Source organism: Phoca vitulina, unplaced genomic scaffold (genome assembly GCF_004348235.1).
Source record: "Phoca vitulina isolate PV1807 unplaced genomic scaffold, GSC_HSeal_1.0 scaffold16, whole genome shotgun sequence".
NCBI lineage: Eukaryota > Metazoa > Chordata > Mammalia > Carnivora > Phocidae > Phoca > Phoca vitulina.
In genome coordinates, this window is record NW_022589719.1 from 7103595 (window position 1) to 7125529 (window position 21935).

Genomic DNA, 21935 nt, shown 5'->3' on the forward strand with positions numbered 1-21935 from the left:
TGGTCTAGTGCAGAGGCTATGTTTACAGAAATTTGTCAAAAAAAGCAAAAATCACTATTTTTTTAATTAGCAAGTAATGAACACAATAAGTATGTCTAACTCCAACTGATAATTCACCCATGTCCCTAAGCCTTGCTCCACACTTCACCCATTCTTGAACCCCCAGAGATGGGAGTCTGCAGTGCAAGTCAGGGATGGAGTGAGGGTATTTGCTTCATATATTACTTGGTAATTATAAAAAGGGCTGGGAGCTTATTTTTTTCAGGCTGCCTCAGAGTGCCCCAACCGGATCAGGGCTGCCAGGTCCTTATGGCTTTGGAACAGCTCTGTGAAAACAGCTGCATCGGGAGAGCCTGGGTGGCTTAGTCGGTTGAGTGTCCAACTCTTGATTTCAGGCTCAGGCCGTGGTCTTGGGGCTGTGGGGTTCCTCGCTCAGTCGGGAGTCTGCTGGAGATTCTCCCTCTGCCCCTTCCCTGGCTCATGTGCTCTCTCTCTCTCTCTGATAAAGAAATCTTTAAAAAAAACAAAAACAAAACAACCCACTGCCTCAGAACAATCTAGCCACCGTGTCATGTACCCAAATGTATTGCCTTCCCAAGAAAGACCTAGTCAACATCCCTTGCCTGCCATTATCCAGGCTCACACTCTGATGCACAGGTGGGAGATTAGCTCCAAGTCTTCGTGTGTTTAAGAAGCAAGTCTCTGTTCTGTTTTGCCTATCCTATCTGAAATGGACCTACTGAGTTCCAGAGAAATGTCTTTGGGGTTTTGATGAAATGAATACAGGTATCTTCAATGTCTGTGAGTTGACAAATGTGTATTTTGCTTCATTTTTCCTCTGTGCCATATTGATGTCTTCCAATGTGCCCTATTTTTTTCTGAATTACCTGTCATTTATTAGCCCACTCAATGTCTGTGTTGTACTTGACAAACCTGGGCATAATAGCTAAAGAATGTAACGTCCCTACATGGGATGGGGCCTCCCTTGTCCTGTTGGTGAGCCCAAGGTGGGAGACTCACAGCTTGAGAAAAGTCCTGCAGCGCCTTCTCTGCAGCAGATGCCACTGACCTGGAGGTCGTTCCCACACTCATCTGCCTAGTTTGGGATCACTTCTAACTTTAGGTAAAATCTGCTTCCTTTCACGCTTTCTTATCTCCATCCGTACTTCCAACAAGAAAACACATAACCACATTTTCAGAGATAAATATTAAAGAGAAGTCTATTTTACAACTGGATACATGACAGAAATGCAGAAAGAAAAAGAAAAAAAAAGCATGTATCTTCTTTTATTCCTTTTAAGAATTCTTAGATAAGAAACATTAATTACATTCTTTCTAAGAAATGATTTTTTAATTAAAAAATGATAAAATGATAACTTCATAAAACAAAGTATCGTTGCATCATCCAATGTTAATGCTAAACAGGACCTTGAAAAGCTGGTGTCTTTAAAAGTCTTGAAAAAGTCTGAGGATATTTTTGAGAACCTACAGCAAATGTATCTTAAGGAAGAATTATTGCAGAATGTTTCTTTTTCATATTTTCTCAGTATATTTACCACATCCAAAATTAAGGAAAAGATACTAACGTTTTTTACTCTTAGAAAAGTAATTTTCTGTTATTATGCCAAAGTATATTTATTTTTTTCTTTTCTTTTCTTTTCTCTTCTTTTCTTTTCTTTCCTTTCCTTTTCTTTTTTTTTTCCCCCAAAGAGAATAAAAGTAGAATGGGCTTTCTTCAATGAGTGAAAAGCTTGTTTCTCAAAAACTAGTCTTGCTTTTTCTTTCAGCCTGGGAATGAATTTTATAGCATAAGGCAGCTGGATTGTAAATTTTGAATTTATAAATTTAGAAAATTCCAAATGGTAGCAATTTCAAGAAGTAAAATTGGGTTGCTTTATATGCTGACTTCATTTTTACCAACCCTACACATGAGTTATATATTTAACCTATCATCTTTGCTAGGGCCTACACACCAGGAGATTCACCAGTCAAAAAAAAAAAAAATGGAGGACGACTGATTTAAAAATTGTTACTTCTCACTTCTGATTTCACTTTGCTTCTTCAAGATGGCAGACCATTGAAATACACAACTTTAGTTCCAGGATAATAGATATCTTCATTATACTTAAATTTCTTCCTTAAAATTCCAACCCCAAACTTTCAAATGTGCCCATGGAAAAAATTTGATTAATTTTTTTTCAATGTTTCTATCCCTTAGGGGGAAAAAAAGGTTAAAACAAATGATGTTGCTATTTACACATTCTGTTGATTTGCCTAATTTCGAATTTAGTAAATTAAAAAAAAATAATTTAAGCTCTACTCCATTCAGTGGATTCACTAACTTTATTATTTTTCTCAAAATTTTGTATTCTTCTCAATCTGCAACTTTGCTCTTAATCAAAAGAACAATATAGCACTAAAATCAGAGTGCTCTTGACCCTAGGCCTTGTTAGGTCTGCGATTTTGAGCAACTTATTTTTCTATACCCCAAAATCTTTATCTGTATGATAGAGATAGCACCTAATTACCTTTAAGTAGTGTCAGGTTGGGTGAAAAGCACTGTCGCACTATACATATAAATTCACTTCATCTTTACACCACTCCCTCGAAAGCACTATAAATAACCAGAGAACAGCTCTGAGCTGTTCTTGAACAGTGTATCAGTTTACAAAAAAAATTAAAATTAAAAATGCAGAATTCTATTAGTGAAATTCTTTCTCCTTTACTCCCACTGGCTGTCAGGCTTCTATGCACAGGGCCTGCTTGTCCAAAGACTGATATTCAACAGGTTATAGGGAGAAACGATTGTATGGGTTGTCCCTCTTGCCAACAACTTAGCTGGAGCTTTTTATCATCTCATATCTAGATTACTGAAATAACATGGCCTCTGTTCCCACCCGCCTGGCACAACCCTGCAGGGTAATCTTCCTGATGCCCACCTTGATCTCTCTTCCCCCTTGCTCTGCTGTCTCACTGTGGCATGATAAAGTCCTAAGTCTTCACTGGAGCTTTCTAATCATCCCACAGCCTGGTGCCCCTTCCACGAACATGTAGACTTTGTCCAAACCCTGCCTGTTTCCTGGATCACTTATTCCATTCTTTCTGTCCGGCCAGACTTCACCTATCCATTCTGCAAGGCCCACCTCACATCCCAGTGAAGCCCTTTGCCAAAAATTACACCCTATATTTATATTATCCCTAAGCCAAATTATAAACTACAAATAAGAAAGAAAGCCCAGAAAACAGACCTTAGGAGAGAAAGTGAAGTGTGGTATGTCAAGAAAGCTCTTCACCTGTGAAACAACTTTGTGTTATGGAATGAGAACAGGCTTTGGAGTCAGCAGAGCTGGCTTTGGCTCTCTGCTCTGTGAACTTGACTTAGTTTCATAAATGATCTGAACCTCACCTTCTCCATGTGTAAAAAAAGGCAGTGCCTCTCAGTTTTGGAATGTGAAGAGTAAATGATAAAAGTACTTGCTCCCTTTTTCCTCCAATTTAGACAGCCATGAACATAGATGAACATAGGAGCAGAGGCATATCAAAGAGTATTTGGGCAAGGACATAAGGAGAAATAAACAACAGTGACATGACAATATCTTATGCTTGAGTTCCTCTTACGTGGAGAATAATCATGTTCTATTCCTGACTAAAAACATGAGAGTGGCTTGGAGGTGAATTGTCGCCATGAAAAGGATTTTAATCGCTCAGACACTGGTTTGAAGTCTGAACCAAAATTTCACCTACCTGGCAGATAGTTTCATTTAAATAAATTTAAGGAAGTCAGTGAAAGGGCTGGTCAACTATGAACCTAATTCCAATCAGGGATATAGAAATGTGTTGCTGAGGCTGGGGTGATCAGCAAACTCTGGGGAAAATGGCTGTGTTATCTATTAGCTAAGGATTGCTACAGATGAGTATACCAACCATCAGGTGACATATTTTTCATGTACAAGCTAAATACTTCAATGAAAAAATCCCTGGCCCAAACTAGCTGCAAGCTCATGATCACATAAAAGCAGATAATCTCAGTAACAAAGGTAAAGGGAAGCTATCGAAAGAGAATGGTGTGCTCATGCAAGAAGGAAGTGCAGAGTCTCTAAGCTCTAACTTTAATAGAGCATAATAGAAGTTTCTAGCCCAGAATAAATTCATCAAGCCAAATATACAATGGACAACCAAAAGGGGATTTATAAAGTGATTTGTTTGGAGCAATTTTTTTTTAAAAAAAATGAGGAAACCAGAGGAAAGACAGCCCCCCTGATGGGAACAGATGATTTTAGGGAATCCTGTTCCACTCTTTCCCATCTTAGTTGATACAATTCCTTCTCTCTGGCGGCAGGATCATCCTTGACTCCTCTTTATCTCTTTTACTACACCTCCAGTATATCAACAAAATCTATTAGCCCTATCAGCAAAATAATCTAGAATCCATCCACATCTTATTACCTCCACCACCAATCTCTGTCTGAACTACCAATGTCATTCACACTCTTCTTCTTCCACCTCTTCTCCTACTGCTTCACCAATCTTCTTCTTCACATTTTAAAAGCATTGCTCTATGCCAGTCACTGAGCTCAGCACCTAATATTTATTGCTCTATTTAATCCTAGCAACAACCTCATAATAGCATTACATTATAACTATTTTACACATGATAGAAATTAAGTAAGTAGTCCAAAATCAAAGAGACAATACATAGCGAAGCCAAGATTTGACTAAAGAGTATCTGTTCTATTAAATACCATTCTATCACTCTCACCTCTTCTAGGTGGTTGCTGCAATTTGTGTGGGCTTCTGTCTCTGTGTCAATGCAATTATTGCACTGAATGGTCATTGTGTGTTTGACTGTCTTCCCCAGTCTGAGGAATAACTAATATTAGTAAAGGTGTCATTTATTGAGTACCTACCATGCACTATGAATTTATTCAGCAAATATTTAAGTGTCTTCTATGTTCTAGAACAGGCAGTCTTCTAGGTGTTGGGGATGCGGTGGTGAACAAAACAGAAAGACTCTATCTATAGGGAGTTTACATTCTATTAGAGAAAGAGATCAATAAATTAAAAATATATACATATATATATGCACACACCATATATAATATATATAAATTTACAAGTACATCTAATCAAGTGCCATAAGGAAGGTTTGTGGATGTGGTGGAGGAAATGTATAGAAGGTTTGTGGATGTGGTGGAGGAAATGTATAGAAGTTCCCTTCTGAGTGCTTCTATTTTTCCACGGAAATAAGAGACAAAGCTGTCAGCTGAGTATAAGGAGGAGGAGGAGGTGGAAGATTTGAGGACAGAGAATGTGAGAAATGGTCAGCTGGTAAGAGAGAATTAAGCAGACATTAGTAGACATGCAATAAGATCAGTTATCATGGTGTGTTTTCCTTCAGTCATGTTCAGCTGCTCTGGTTCACATGCAGATTTAATCAGGTATGCCGTGTTAAATTGCTTACAGGTAGCATATCATTTAAATTTCATAACAACCCTGAAAGTCATTTTCATCCTGTATTTTCTGAATGAAGTAACTGAACTGTGAGAGTGTATCACTTTCTGACGTTCTTGCAGATGGGAAGTATCAGAATTCAGGTTTGAATCCAGATCTGTCACCCTCAAACCTCGAGTTATTAACTTTGACACAATGTGTGACACAATCAAATTGGACCTGCATCCCCATCTCCACACATGCTTCACACATTCTCAATGAACTACCTTCGGAAATGAAGATGTGACTGATAGACAATTTTTACACATTTTCACTGATTGAAAAGTTAATCTGAGTCAACAGAGTTGAGACAGCCAAAAAAGATTAATTAGGTTTAGGTTGCATGAATGAAAATGTGGTAGTGAGCCTACCATGCAGGCATGGGCCAGACCACATCTATAGTATTATGTCTGGTTCAAGATATCATTGCTGTTAGAGAGTATCAGCAGACTTGAACACATCACACAATGAAGAGCAGACAGCCTAGGGCAGGGATTGGAAGCCATAAGACATAAAAAACATGGGGAATAAAAAGGCTATTTGGACTTAGAAAGAAAAACAGCACAGTTGCTGTGCTTATATGCATCTCCAAGACTGTCATATTCTATGGCATTATGGAGCACAGAATTAGGGCCTAAAAGAAAGGTGACAGAGGTAGATTGTATCTTAGCATAAGGAGGAAGCTTATGAAAACTGGAGCTTTCTGGAACCAATAAGGGCTGCTCCATAGGAAGATGTGTGCAGTGTACATAATTGAAAGTGACCAAGAGGGTTTTCCATAACCTTTACATGGATATCCTAGGGAACAGTCACAGCAAGAACAGAAGGTAAAACTGAATTTTCTATTTGCCCTGAAACTCTAAGGAAGTCTGAGATAATCGTCTCCCTTTCTGACACCTTACGTGATTGTTTTCCTTCAACATATGCTTTTTTTCTGTAAACTGTAATCAAATTATTTTTGTGGTTTCCCAGCTCTGACGAGCACTAGCTGTGTGATTCTACACAAATTATCTAAGATCCTAGGCCTGTCTCCTAATCTATAAAATGGGAACAATACTAGGACCTCTGTTATGTGATTGTTGTGAGGATTACATGAATTAATCCATATTAGGTGCTCAGAAGAGCACCTAGAATCCTAAGCGCTCCATAAATGTTAGCTCTCCGTTTTCAAGAACTCACCACACCCTGCCTTTTCATGTCCCTGCCTTGTTTTATTGTGTGTTCTTGGATTCTCCAACAAGAAGGTCACTGTTGTCATAGGACTGAGCATATAGAATATACCAAGTACCTAATAGTCCAAAAATGTATTTCTCTCATTTCAAGCAACATAAACTTGTGTAGAAGTGTGTTTTATACATCCTTGGGGAGACTTTTTGAGTTTGGTGGGATTATCACCTAGGGAAAAGGTTTTATAGATTTCTCCATCTTTTAAAATACTAAAGAGTGTTCAGACACAATCTCATCTTTCAGGGTGTGCCTCCAGTCTCTAGTCCCCATTAGAAAATAAGGGAAGATTTGTTTAGGATACAGACATACTAGTTTTCTGGAAATCTACTGCGTGCCAGCCTTGGGCTCTATGCTGGAGGGTGGAGGGAGAAGGAGGCAGTAGAGGTGAGGAATTAAAGATATGTGACATGCTCTCCGTCCCTTGCAAGGAACTTGTAATCTAGTGGAAGAAAGAGAGATAAGTCCTGCCTGACTGACCCTTGTTAACTTTTACACTTCATCTGCTACCCTCCTCTTTGCCTGGGTTCTAGCCCTAGAAACTTTGAGTTCCCCCAACAAGATGAGAGATTCTCCCTCTTCCTACGGTCTCTCTGCCAAGACACTCTTCTCCCTGCCCTTTGCGTCTTCGCCTTCTCTCACCCACTGGCGTCTGGCTTCAGTAGTGTCTCTTTAGCTAGATAGTTCTTAACTGCCATGTCTAAATATGTTCCCCATCTGGCTCCCAATAATTGTTTGCAGAGGCACCCCATTTGTTACCTTCGGAGCACTTGCTACAATGTTCATTCTTATGTATTTACTTGTTTGCTTCCTTGCTTATTCACTTTTCCCTTCACAAAACAGATGTGCGATCACATCATTTTTATTCACGAATGTGATCTCTTTTGAATAGCAAGGCTTTCCACAAGTATGTTTGAATAAGTGCAAGATCATTTCAGCACAATATGGCAAGCGCTGAGGCTGAGGTGTGTTTCAGTGCCGGGGGACCAGAGAAGATAGCCATCTAGCTCAGTCTTATAGACCCTAAAGGAGGGCATTGCAGAGGCTGGCCGTGCCCCCTCCCCCCACTGCCCCCACAGCCCTGCAGTACTCTTCCCATGCATGCCAGCCACTTTCTAGCACAGACTGCCCCTCGGCTGAAGGGGTTTCTCTGCCTTGGTCTCCACAAGTGCCTAGAGAAGCGGCCAAAGAAAGGTAGGCATGGGTGGCATGTGCACCCCAGCTTCCTTGCCCTGGGTGGGACAACCCTGAAGTATAGTCTACAGTATTGCCATAAGGCCCAGCAGTTCATTTAACTAGTCATTAAAATGATTTCCAGAGGCTTCCTTCCCTGTCTTACTTCCCCACCTCCTATTAGTTCTCCCAGGGATCCCTCCTTAATACATGGCTTGCATTCAGATCCTCATCTCAGGTCAGCTTCTGGAAGATCTCAGTCTAAGAGAGAGCAGTGATCAGATTCTTGAGACATGTCAAATTCACTAGACAAGAAGTTAAAGAATATCCAGAGAGGCAGGATCCCCTTAGCCCAGGGAAGAGACTCAAAGCCCTATTTACACCCAGGTACGTTTCCTCTACAAGGGTCAGATTTTGGCTTTGTCTGGGCCCTGCTAAGTATTCACTGGAAGAGACAGTAAGTGATTGGCTGATCTGAAGCACATTAGACTTGGTATTTCAGAGCCAAGAACAGTTCAGCGCAGGTGGACGGAAGGTTCTAAACCCAAAATAACACATTGCAACCCAGGATGCTGCACTCAGGAATCTTTAACCAAAGAGCTTCTTTGTGTCTTTTCCTTTTTTGAAATACAACTCAAGATCCAGGAATGTGATGCCTAACCCCGAAAAGGAAATCTTGTACAAACAGTTCCTTGAAAGCCAGCGTGTAGCATGTTCATAAATTTTATGATGTGTGAAGCACATGTTCAAGGAAGTATTTATTAGTAGGCCATAAGTTAAATTAGAAAGGGTGGTTCATGCCTTAAATATTCCGTCATTTTCCATACTGTTTATGTCTCCAGACCCAAGTGTGAAATTTAAATTTGCTTTTAATGTATTCACCTGACAAATGATTTACTCTAGTCAAACATGTTTTCTCTTGAGTCCATGGTAGTTCTGTTCTGTGATTGGGGGAGACTGGGGAGGTGCTTCTAAATTGCTTTTTCAATGTTGAAGTTTCTGTGCAGATATCATGAAATGATTTTACTAGTGGATTTATTGAAACGTAGTTTATTTCTCCCCACAAATTAGAATATTTTATATTGTGGATGTTATGATGAGTTTAGAAACTGGGTAGTCACAGTGCTATCTCGGAAAGTCACTTGTAACATAACTGAGTGTATGAGTGGCTCATATTAGGACACAGGTTCTATAATGAGCTCTGGCCCTTGGTTGCTGATTTTTGTCAAGTCCTTGCCAGGGCATGCCAGAATGAGAGCTGGAGTTGGAAAATAGTGAACTTTACAGAACTTAAAAGGCATTGTAACCGCCCTCTGATAGTAAAATCCTGTAAATCTGAGATTACTTATAGTAGAGACTACACTATGTGTAGTACTGAGAGCCTTGGTTTATATTGGAGTCTCAGCATGAACATGGTTAATTTTACACATGTAACGAGTAACAGATTTATTGAAAGAACCTAACTCGTTCTGTGTTTTTAGAAGGAAAAATAGTGTGTGTGCCCATGTGTGTGTGTGTGTGCGTGCACACACATGTGTTATTATATAATGGGAAAATGACTCATGTGGAAAAAAAAACTCATTAAAACATGCTATAAATGTATATAGATGTATATGGTATGTGCCCTAAGGAGGCCCTCCTTAAATCCACAAAGTAGTCAAAATATGAACTTGAAGTTTTTAAAACATTTACATCTTGGAAAATGTTTTTTCAATCTCTGTGTATTCTATTTCCCTGACACATGGTCACTGACACTCTCTGGAAAGTGATAATGGCCCTAAGTTAAAGCAAACCGACTTGGACCCCTGAAATACACTGGCATAAATTAAGAAGAGAAGCTCGCTGATTTTTAAGCCTTGGTTCATTTCACAAAAGTGGACAGCAATGTCGTTGTAAATGAAACCTACTCATCACGTTTTTTCTGCATATAAAATCCTGACTAGGAGTCAAGGTTTATCTTTAATTTTTTTTTAATTCCATCGTTTCTTGGCCTTTTGGCTAAGATCAAGTGTAGTAATTTTTTTTTTTAATTCCAGTATAATTGACACACAGTGTTATATTCAAGATTTATCTTTAAACACCCCTGCTTGAACAAGTTCGGACAAAGTGGTCCTAAGTGTAACTTGCTTTGCTTTATTTTTTTATCTAGTAGATTTCCTTTGTAAGGGACAGAATAAGAAATGGACATTCAGACATAGGGCATAAAAACACATGTGACAACAGTATTTCAAGGCATCACCTGTTTATTTTATGTGTAGTTGTCAAAATTATAGACTTTGGACGGTTGCCTGGATTTGACTAACTAGCTCTGCAAATCATTAGCTCTGCATGATTTGGATCTCTCTTCCTCCCTTCTTTATAACTTGGGAATGCTGAAAGCATCTATTTTTATTGTGGACATTAAAATAAATAACATATGGAAAGCACCTCGCACTGTGCCTGCCATCTAGAAAGGGCTCAGCAAATACTGGCTATTACTATAGGTGGTCGGAATAGCAGTTGTCTACCATGTGCCAAGCACTATTCTAGGCTCTTTGCATGGTCAACAAATGACCTGCATGGTAAATATAATTGTGGCTATTTTATAAATTAAGAGATGGAGGCTCAGAAAAGACACCAAGAAACTAGCTGGTAAGATGCAGGACAATGATTCAAACCCAGGCCCTGTGCCTCCATTCTTTACCCTATTCATATCCTGTTTCATACAGTACTAGCTGCATGTGGCTGATTAGCTGGTGGGAGAGCAGGAGGTGGCCTCCTCAACCTGCAGGCACTTTTTCACTTCTAAGGCTATTATCTGACTCCTGAGAGTCTCTATCTGACAACAACTCTATCTGACAACAACTACACAACATTGATCCAGTCCTCATTCTTAAACTGTGGGCTTGGGGCTGTTTTCCATAACATGATGTATATTCCCCCGTTTGAGAAGTGAGGCATGGCTCAGGATGATACTGAGATTATAAGATCTCGTTCTGTCACTTGGGAAGGTTTGCCTTCCTAAGGCAGATTCTTTCTTCCAAAACTGAAGAAATCAAATGGATTAGATCGAGTTAGGTCTCTCCTGAATGCAGTTGTTAATATCTGAGTTATTTCCCTTGGCAAAATGACATCTCTGTGTTCTGCCTCCTTTGGGAGAGCCCGATTTGCAAAGCAAATTATTTTTTCCATTTGATTTCCTTTCTGTTTCTTCAAGTAAACTTTTTTCATGAGCATTTGATCATGAGGAATCAGAAAGCTAATGAAGGCATTTGATTTTATCTACTGTGGTGTTGTCATCAAAGGATCTATGCAAAATGCATTTTTTATGCATCCCAGGACCACACCTTTCATCTTTTCTTCCCCATGGACAGTTTTTGTTGACTCCAAAGAATGATTTGACCTCAGAGAAAGCTTCTTATCAGGTGAAATAAGAGGAAGAAGGAGGTGTACCGACCAAGGCAAACACTCCTCCCACCTCTAAGAATGTGCATATGCTGTTCTAAGTCCATCATTCAGATTTTATCATCTATTTGGAGTTGAGCAATGTAACACGGCCATTAAAACACACAGGGTCTCAGTGGAGACGTTTCTAAGCAGAGTCCAGGCAAAGAAGCCCTAAGGACGTACAGATCAAGAGCTATCCATGAGCTAAACATTCTCTCGACAAATAAGGTCTAGTGAATACCTGTCATGGGTCAGGCAGTGGTGGGCAGGAGGTATATAGTAGATTGGCATGGCCCCAGGGAAGAAAATCTAGTGGCTTGGGCAATTCGAATGTGACTGAAATTTCGTAAATCCCATGATAAATCAAAGGTCAACTTCAATGAACTAGTCCCTTCTCGGAGGTTCTCATTTTATATAAAAGCAACATAATCCCATCTGGTTTCTTCTTTTTCTTATTCACAGAATGTCAGTACTGGGGCACAGAGCTCCAGCTACCTACACTGGATTTTGAAGATGTTTTAAAAAATGATGAACATGCCTACAAGTGGCTCTCCAGCCTCAAGAAAGTAGGCATAGTACGACTCACAGGAGCATCTGACAAACGAGGACAAGTTTTAAAACTTGGGAAAAGGATTGGTTTCCTTTATCTCACATTTTATGGGTGAGTCACCAAATAGTTTGTATTCTGCCATTATATATAAAGTTTGATATATTTCCCAGAAGGGAGACACTTATGATTGGAGATACGAAATTTCCATAATGCCCTGAGCAGGAAGTCAAATGGGAAGACGTGCCTAAAATCCCTAACTGGGATTTTAAAGGATTCTAAAAGCCCAAGGGCAACAGACATCAAAGACAGGCTAGTTATAGAGGGTGTGTTAGTTTGCTAGGGCTGCCATAACAGAGTACCATAGAGTTTGGGTGGCTTAAACAACAGAAATTCATTTCCTCAGACTTCTGAAAGCCAGAAGTCCAAGATGAAGGTGGTTGCAGGTTTGGTTTCCGGCGAGAGCTCTCTTCCTGATTTGGAGATGGGTTCTCATATGGCCTTTCCTCTCTGCCCCTGCACTGCTGGTGTCTCCTCCTCTTCTTATAAGGACACCAGTCCTGTTGGAGAAGGGCTTACGATTTCATTTAACCTTAATCACCTTCTTAAAGGCTCCATCTCCAAATACAGTCACACTGATGGTAAGGGCTTCATCACTTGATTTTGGGGAGAGCGCCGTTCAGTTCACAGCAGGTAGGATGGAAGACTGTGTTTCTCCAAGACTTTTATAAATGCTGAAGTTCATTAAAGTTTTACCGCCCAAGACTTGGCGCAAAATAAAGTAGGGCCCTGGGGAAGTGAAAGCAGCCCCCAGATGTGTTAAAAAAGATAAAACTAACATGCAGAAAATTAGGTCTATGCACTTTGGCAAGTAACAGGAAATGTATCTGATTTTAACTTTGGAACAAGAAGCTGTTTGCATAAGAATTGCCTGGGAGGTAACATTCATTATGGATAATGAAACACTAACAACAGGAAATACTTATTTGGAAGTGGGGGGTATGACTGTATTTCTAATCTGTAGGGTGAACCTTTCATGCGGGACGTATACAATGATTCTTGGGCTCACGGAGCAGAGGGCATTGGGAGTGAAAATGACCTTTAAAATCCAAAGGTTGCAAAACAGGTAGCACACAGGCTGTATTCAGATATGTTTTGGTTGGCCCACAGGATGTTGAAAGAAAATAGAATTAGTTGTCAACACTTAAAAACTGGGAGATTTTACATTAAATATGGATCTGACTTTTCTTGAAAAATCAAATCTGGCAACAACTGAGACTAAATCCCTGTGTGCCAGGAACCTGCTTGATGTATGCGGAGGCTGCCCCTTGAAGAGAGCATGTTCTCACGCTCCAGTTGCTCAAATTGTGGCCCCACCACCCCCCAGACCTGCAAGGGCCCTGCCTGCCCTTGAGTTTGCCACCCCTAATCTAGAGTAAGAACCTGTCTGTAGATAAACAGAGGATCAAAAATAACTAATCTCTTGCCCCCAATGATTTGATCAAGTTTATTCATGGCAGAAGACTCTATCACGTGTAGGCTTAGATGACCCAGCCCCCACCCCCACCCCAAGAACTTACTGCTACCATTAGCACACTGTGTCCTACATAATTTTTATCTCCCCTACATCTGCAAGAATTTAAGCTGTTTTGGGGCACCTGGGTGGTTCAGTTGGTCAAGCAGCTGACTCTTGATTTTGATTCAGGTGATGATCTCAGGGTCATGAGTCTGCTTGAGATTCTCTCTGTCCCTCTGCCCCTCCCCCACTCACTTGCACGTGCCTGTTCTCTCTCTCTCTCTCTCTCTCTCTAAAATAAATAAACCTTTAAAAAAATTTAAGCTGTTTTAGAGATTATATCAGTAACAACAGACAAAACAAAGAGTTGGAAAAAGATTTGAAATTATTAAGAGCCTCAATCTAATTATTTGTTCTTTAATGTTCACAATTTTCTGAAATAGGTAATTTCCCCCAGTTCGCTGATAAGGAATCTGAAGTCCAGAGAATTAAACTATAACCCAAGTTTTCACAGGTAGTAGAAAAGGAACCAGAGTTAGAATCCGGGTCTGTTTTATCCACGGGCTTCCTAATCCACGTCACTATCAATGATATTAAGGAAGAACATGGAAAGGATGCTTTTAGGCACCAGAAGTAAAGAGAATACTTCAAAATAAATCTCTTCTATATTCTTCTACCTAGTTTTTATTTGCTGACAACAGACTTTTTGTATCTATGCAACAAATGTCACAATTTCACAACAGCAGCCAAATTTGGGGGGCTCTTTGTTAGAGTTTCCTAATGCTCACCCCCACCCATCATATTCAGGGTCAGATTCTTAGTCCTGATTTATGACTTGCATTTTGTTTTGTTTTGTTGTCACAAATCCTAAAATGGCTTGATAATTTGACCACTGATCTAATTGATCTAATCTTGTGAAATTTACTGGAATAAATACTCAAGGTTTGTTGTCAAAAACAAATCAGACCTCCCACTACTGTTGTATTTCCTTTTTCCAAGACCTTTACATCTAACCAGACAGGTTTAACCTACTCAATCTCATCTTCCATGCAGAGGATCACATTTCTTCCCTGAATCTCTCAAACTATACCACATGCCAAGAAAGGCCTCTCTAGCCACCTTACTGCTACTTCCACAACTGATTACCAAGATCTCTGTGGGCTTTTTGTTTTTTGTTTTAATTTTAATTTTTAATTCATTACCTCAAGAACTTACAGAAGAGGACAGTTTTGCCGTTGTTGCTTTGTTTTTGTTTGCTTATGTGTTTTTTGTTAAGAGAATGAGGAAAGTGAATGTTTTCCTGAAGTGATTTCCCTTTTCTGCCCCTTTCCACAGTAATGTGGAAAGTGATATTAAAATTTCTGTAACATGAGATTCAAAAGAAGAAGGGATATTTAGAGCAATAGTTCTCAACTGAGGTTACACATCGGAATAGCCAATTTTAAAAATGGTGACATCTGGGTCCATTCTCCAGAGATTTTTCAAAACAGGATTTGGATTTGACCTGAGTATCAGGACTTTTAAAAACTCTGCAGGTGATTCTTGTGTGCAGCTAAGGTTACAAACCTCTGGTTGAGAGGAGGGGTTACTTCAAGAGAAGGCAGGTCTCAGTTGGTGTAGAATTTGGGTGCTTTACATCCTCTCAGCTCTTATAGTTATATACACCAAGTGGCATTTTTCATGTTCTTCTTTGTGATGTGGTAATGCCTGGACATGACTTATCTTTATAACAGAATCAGCAGCTGCCTGCAACGTGGTCCCTTTCTTTCATAGCTTTGTTTCTCCATTGGCAAAGAGCCTTATTCTTGTTTGAAAAATAATTGACAGGTGAGTGAGCGAATGCAATGAATAAATGAAGGCAATAAATAATGGAGAGGAGGGATTGCCAGACATAGAAGGATAGGGAAAGGAAAGCGGGAAGAGGAAGTCTAAAGGCTAACCTTGCATTCCATGTAGATTTTTCAAGGAGCCTGGTTTCTACTCTTGCTTAGATGCCAAAAATAATACCACTTTACACATGCCTCCCTTGGGAAACAAATATCCACCTAGCACTTTTCCATTCAAATAGGATTACTAGTTTGGAGAATTTGAATGCATGGGTCCAAAGTGAGAATTATAATATCTATTTTTGGTTCTTGGCTGTCATCTCAATTGTTAAAGTGTTGGTCAGAGAAGTAAAAACAGTAGATTCCAGCATTTTGCACAGTCTTAGCATATAGTAGGTAAGGAATAAATGTTTAATAATAGATGCACACCTAGATGTTTTCAAAACTCTATAAAGCAACAGGTGAATGCAAAAATTATCAGAGCATTTCATAATCATAAAATTATGTTAAAATACTAAATCAAAATGGTAATAGCTTTGAGGACAAAAGTATATATCATTTCCATGTCTATATTTTCTCAGATGCTTATCATTATTTTGTCAGTGCATCATCTAGACAATATTTTTTTCATGCAACTCTGTGAAATGATCAGCAACCTTACTGCCTTGATGATGAAAGCACTCCTGGGAGAAAAGAATAAGACTTGGTAAAGAAGCTCTCATTGTCAATTTTGTCAGATATATACATGTAGAACAGTATGTAATGAGATAACATTTTCAGAAGGATTTAGATCTTACATTTGGATCGATATAGTTTTTACAGAGTGGGGCCAAAAGCCTTTTGACTTTTTGGCCAAAAGCCAAAATATCATTCTGGATAATTTTTTTTTTAATTATTTATTTATTTTTTAATTTACATTTAATTAATATACAGAGTGATACTCATTTCAGGTGTACAATATAATGATTCATCAATTCTATACATTACTCAGTGCTCCTCACAATAAGTATACTCTTGATCCCCTTTATCTGTTTCATGCTCTCCCCATCAGCCTCCCCTCTGGCAACCACCAATTTGTTCTCTATATTTAAGACTCTGTTTCTTTGTCTCCTTTTTTCTTTGTTCGTTTGGTTTTTTTTCTTAAATTCCACATGTGATATGGTATTTGTCTTTCTCTGACTGACTTATTTTGCTTAGCATTTTACCCTCTAGATTCATCCATGTTGTGGCAAGTGGCAAGATCTCATTCTTTTTTATGTGCACTGTATATACACCACATCTTCTTTATCCATTCATCTATGGATGGACACTTGGGCTGCTTTTATATCTTGGCTATTATAAATAATGCTATAATAAACATAGGGGTGCATGTATCTTTTCAAATTAGTGTTTCTGTTTTCTTTGGGTAAATACCCAGTAGTAGAATTAGTTCTACTTTTAACTTTTTGAGGAACTTCCATACTGTTTTCCACAGTGGCTGCATCAGTTTGCATTCCCACCAACAGTGCATGAGGGTTCCTTTTTCTCCACATCCTCAACAACACTTGTTGTTTCTCATGCTTTTGATTTTAGCCACTCTGACAGGTGTGAGGTGATATCTCATTGTGGTTTTTATGATAATTTTTTAATTGAAGAAATTATCTGAATTTATGATACAATCTAACCCAATGGGAAATAGTCATTGTAAACTAGACTTTTTCTATACACTGCCATCCTCAATGATTATACCAAGTTAGAATGTTTTCAAGAATGCTACCAGCAAAATAAATCCGAAAGGAAGTACAGTCGCTGTTGATCACACTGAATGTCTTGATTGGCAGTATTATTGTTTTACCCATCTGTACACTACACTGTGCAAGGCACTGTGTTAGGCATTTTGTTCTGACCTAGATTTGGGTTTCTACTTTACGAAAAAGCCTCTGTAGCTCTAGGAAAGATAACCCTCTCCCTCTGTGAGATCACTACCCTCTGTGAGATCACTACCAGCACCTCATCTCCAAGCCCAGGCAAATAAATAAAACAAAATAAGCATTTTACTCCTCACTCAAATGACCCCGTTTTGCATTCTGAATGACCTAGCCAAAAAGAGAAGTGGAAATTCTCCTCTCTCCTGCATATTCATAACATCTAGTAAGGCAATTTCTATTTTTTTTTTTTTTAAGATTCTGCTTCTAGCAGAGATGCATGCAGTGTGAAAGAAAATCAACCGCTCTGCTGTAAGATATCCTTACTGTCTGTTTACTGGGTTTTAGTAATGCTTACTGGTCATGGGCTTTTGAAACCATACTTCTGGTAAGAAAACATTGAGAAGATCAAATGTTCTTCCCTAAAAGGGCAAAATCATACTATGAAAATATTCCTTTTCCAATTGGTTGGACAACGAATTAAATGGGCCAGGTCAGGGTTTTGTTATTTACATAAGTTCATGTAATGGTGTGTGTGTGTACATGCATGTGACACGGAGAGAAGGAAGAGATTCAGTGTCGATTTTTTAAAGTATTTACCACCAGCATTGTGTATTAACTAGCTGTTTTGCTTGTAACAGGATAATCTCTGAAAATAAGGCATGCATATCTCATTGCCATCATTGCTGTCATATCGAGCTCCTTGTAGACTGAAATGGTGGCCTAATCAGAATGATATCTTCAGTACTAGCTCAGTGCCTGGCACACAGTGAGCACTCAGGGAATTTTAATAAAAGGGAATGTATGCTAAGATATTGAGGACTTCATTTGGTCAAGACATCAAAAATTCTTTCTTAGCATTGTCGACTTTTTTTTTTTTTTAAGATTTTATTTATTTACTTGAGAGAGAGAGTGAGAGCTAGAGAGAGGGAACAGAGGGAGAGGGAGAAGCAGACTCCTTGCTGAGCGGAGAGCCCAATGTGGGGCTCAATCCCAGGACCCTGGGATCATGACCTGAGCTAAAGACAGACACTTAACCGACTGAACCACACAGGCGCCCCAGCATTGTAAACCCTTAGTGAGAAAATTAACCTTGTGAGCAACTCTGAGCAACCCTTCTTCGTCAGAAAGTCAAGCAGAAGAAAATACAAATTTCAACCTTAGCTAGCAAGACTGCCTTCTTCCTAGAATACAGTCCAGAAGTTTCAGATTTTCTTCTTTCTAAGAATGTTTTATTTGCTGGCATAAGCAAGTTGCATTACCACATTACCATATTCTTATTAGATTAATAAGAATAATGAGGTGAAAATGAAAAATATGTTTTTCTGAAACACCAACATCAGGAATAAAATAGGCAGCGACAATGAGAAAAAGGGGTAAAAGGAACTTAATGGATCCTGGTAGTAGTCAGATTTTATCTTGTGGAGACAAGCATGGAAGCTGTACAATTACTGAATAAAACTTACAAGGTTACAAATGGTAGTGGGGAAATTTAAATAAATACTTTGGAACACTTCATTCCTAAAAAATGGGGGGAGAGTTGAGAACCCAACGCCCCAGAGCATCTGCATTACATTACTGCTCAGAGAGCTGCCTGTAGGACCAATAGAGAAACACAGTTGAATCATGGCTCCACCACTGGCTATTTGTAGGTGAGAAGGTGATCTAAGCTTTTCATGTAATTTCCTGGAGCTCTATGATTCTCCTCTACTGAGGACTTGCTTCTCTCTTTCTACAGGACCGTTTTAATACCTGGCATGCCCTTTGAAACCTTTAGATGAAAGTTTGCTGGAAAATATAAGAGGCTACTCCTGCTGCCCAGTTTTGCATCTGCATGAGCGCCTTGCATGCAGGCTTCATCAGATGAATAAAATCATGTCAAACCAAAAATGTTTCTAGTGGGCTGTTTGTCAAATACACCAGCCAGGCCAGTTAAGAATTAACAATATTGAAATGGCCTCTGGGGAGTGCAAGAATATATCCTTTCCAGCATTCACTGGATTTCTGCTAGTATTTCTGTAAGCCAGCCCAGCAGCATTTCACACATTCGGTTGTATTAGTGATTGAGGGTATATGAGTGAAAAATATTATTATTCCTTGGCTTCCGGCCCCTTAGAATTTGCTCCTACCATTAGCACTGCCTCCAAACCTGACTTTGAAACAGCTACTTGTTTGATATACATGTTACTAGAAAACATTTGTGAAGTGTGGAGACTTAACAGGGAAAGAAAAAACAAGTTTATCCATTTTGGTGAAGTTTCTAGCCAAGAAATTGTTTGAGAAAACCACATAGCCCTTCTTGAATAAAAATGGCTCTGAGTTATGAAAAACCAACCTAAAAGCAATTTAGACTTGGGAAGAAAACAAAGAAAACCTGTCTGAGTTCTGAATCTAGTTGTAATTCCATCCTACTTTGTAAAAACTTCATACTGGGATTTCTTAATGAGTTGTTTTAGACTTAGTACTGACCCTAGTGTTTGAGTAGGGGTGGGGAGAACCTTTAAAATGTGTATTCTTGTGAGTTTTAGGGTTTCCCAAGCAAAGTAACAAGCTGTGTTCTTTCGGCCATTGTGAACCCCAGCTTATGTTATCAGCCAAGAGAAAGTCCCTGGGGTTCCCTTTGTAATACTCAGTTTCGCAGTAATTAAAGTTGCTGCCAGCAAAACCACTTGAGTATGAGATCATCTCATGAATGAAAGGAAAAATAATTTCTGTGTCTCATGCTCCCCTAGAAATCACTTGAAGAAATTTTGAGACCCTAGTAAACCACTTGCTTCTCCACAAGCCCTGACCCCCCCTTACCTCCTCGATTTTCCTCTGAGCATTGGGTTGGGACAAAATAATTTCCTGTTAAGCACCTTTTATGTGCCAAGTATTGAACTCAATGTTTTACAGTCATTATCTTGAATCTTCACAATTCTAATAAGAACCATTATTCCCATTTTAGAGATAAGGAAACTGAGGTAGAAGAATCAGGCTTCAAACCCAAGTTTACTTGATTCAACAGTCTGCAGTCTTTCCTTGGCACTGTACTTGTATGGTGGTTTATCTAGCATTCCCCCCATAGTTCCTAATGCCATAAGAATTATTAACTACCAAATGTGGCTTCCACACATATTTATAGCTCAGATGCAAGGGAACACTTTAACAGGATTATATAGAAATTTCTCAAACTAAGTCATAACAACAGCACCAGAATATTCATTCCCATCCCATCTATTAAGTTCAAATTATAGCCAACTGTTCATGCAAAGGGAAAGTGACAATTGACAAGGAATTAAATAACTTGTGACAAGAGAAAATGAAGTTTATATTTTAACCTTGCACATCAAAAATCTAAACCAGCATCTAGCTCCTGTTCTGTTGAAATAAATTAAGCACAATTTGACCTACCACCCCCAAAAAACTAAATATGCTTAATGTGGAATTCTCATAAGCTTTTTTTTTTTTCTTCTGCAATGCACTGCATTCTTAGTTTTTCATAATGAAACACTTTAGAACTTTGGAGGAAATTGCTAAAACTTTTTTCTTTATGTTTTTAGAGGTGGTTGCCATCTTTCTATCACTACCTGTCTTTATTTTTATTATTGGGAGTATTATTAACCTTTCAAAATAAATTTTAAAAAAAGCACTTCGCATGGTAAAATACAATCCAGACACAGAAAAATCACATAAGACAAATATATAGCTAAATGAATTTTTGTAAGGCACGTGCTCTTGAAACACCATCCACGTCAAGAAATAGAACATTGCCAGTCACTCTGGAACCAATCCACATGCCCTAAGCAATCACAAACCTCTCTTTTCTCCCCAAATGTAATAGCTCTCCTGAATTTTATGGTATTCACTACCTTGTTTTCCTGAGCATCCCTTTTTTTTTTTTTAACAGTAGTTTGGTTTCCCAATTTTTTATTTTTTTATTTTTTTATTTTTTTTTATTTTTTAAAGATTTTATTTATTTATTTGAGAGAGAGAGAATGAGAGACAGAGAGCATGAGAGGGAGGAGGGCAGAGGGAGAAGCAGACTCCCCGCTGAGCAGGGAGCCCGATGCGGGACTCGATCCCGGGACTCCAGGATCATGACCTGAGCTGAAGGCAGTTGCCTAACCAACTGAGCCACCCAGGTGCCCCTGGTTTCCCAATTTTTTAGATTTTTTATATATTTTTTTCTCCCCATTAGTAGTTCTGTGAGTAAATAAAATTTACTACTTAGACCAGTGCCTGTGTGAACGTATCTCTATTCATTTTGGTTGTCTGAATCCTATGCTCTTGTAAATTCCTCAGGAAGGGCCCAAGAGAACAATATTCTCTAAATTCTTGCATGTTGACAGCAATTTAAGATCTTTATACTTGAAAATCAGCTTGGCTAAATATAAAATTCTTGGCTCACATCATCTTTAATATGTCACTACAGTTTTATTGGTAATCTAATTTTCTTTCCCTTATAAATAATTTGATATTTTTACTTGGACGCCCAAAAGATTTTTCTTTTTAAAGACCAGTAACTTTATAGGATATCTCGGTGTTGGATATTCTGGGGTAACTTTTTCAGGGAGTGTATGGTTTGGTCTTTCAATGTTTCAAATCTTTTTTTTTTTTTTTTTTTTAATTTCAAGAATTTTTTTTAATTATAGTTCTTAATAATTGTTCTCTTTAATCTGGATTTCTTCTTTTGAGGATTCATATTATGTGTATATTAAATCTTCTGTTAATTAAAATTTATTACTTTCTCTCAGATCTTTCTTATCTCTTGTCTTTTTTGATATTTAAGTTTTTCTCCTTTTTATCTTCTCCTCATCCAAAGGTGTTATCTGTTGTGCTTATTCAAT

General features: G+C 38.6%; 1 protein-coding gene and 1 pseudogene across 2 annotated transcripts in view; both read left to right on the forward strand.

The window, feature by feature from the left end:
* Positions 1 to 21935, forward strand: part of BBOX1 (gamma-butyrobetaine hydroxylase 1) — a 59637-nt gene that overhangs the window by 14426 nt on the left and 23276 nt on the right. For both annotated transcript variants that reach the window (XM_032414419.1, XM_032414418.1), the window contains one exon: positions 11776 to 11974. In XM_032414419.1, the coding sequence (XP_032270310.1) occupies positions 11776 to 11974 (199 nt within the window). The remainder of the gene's footprint in view (positions 1 to 11775; positions 11975 to 21935) is intronic.
* On the forward strand, positions 9866 to 9995 carry LOC116638945 (annotated as a pseudogene).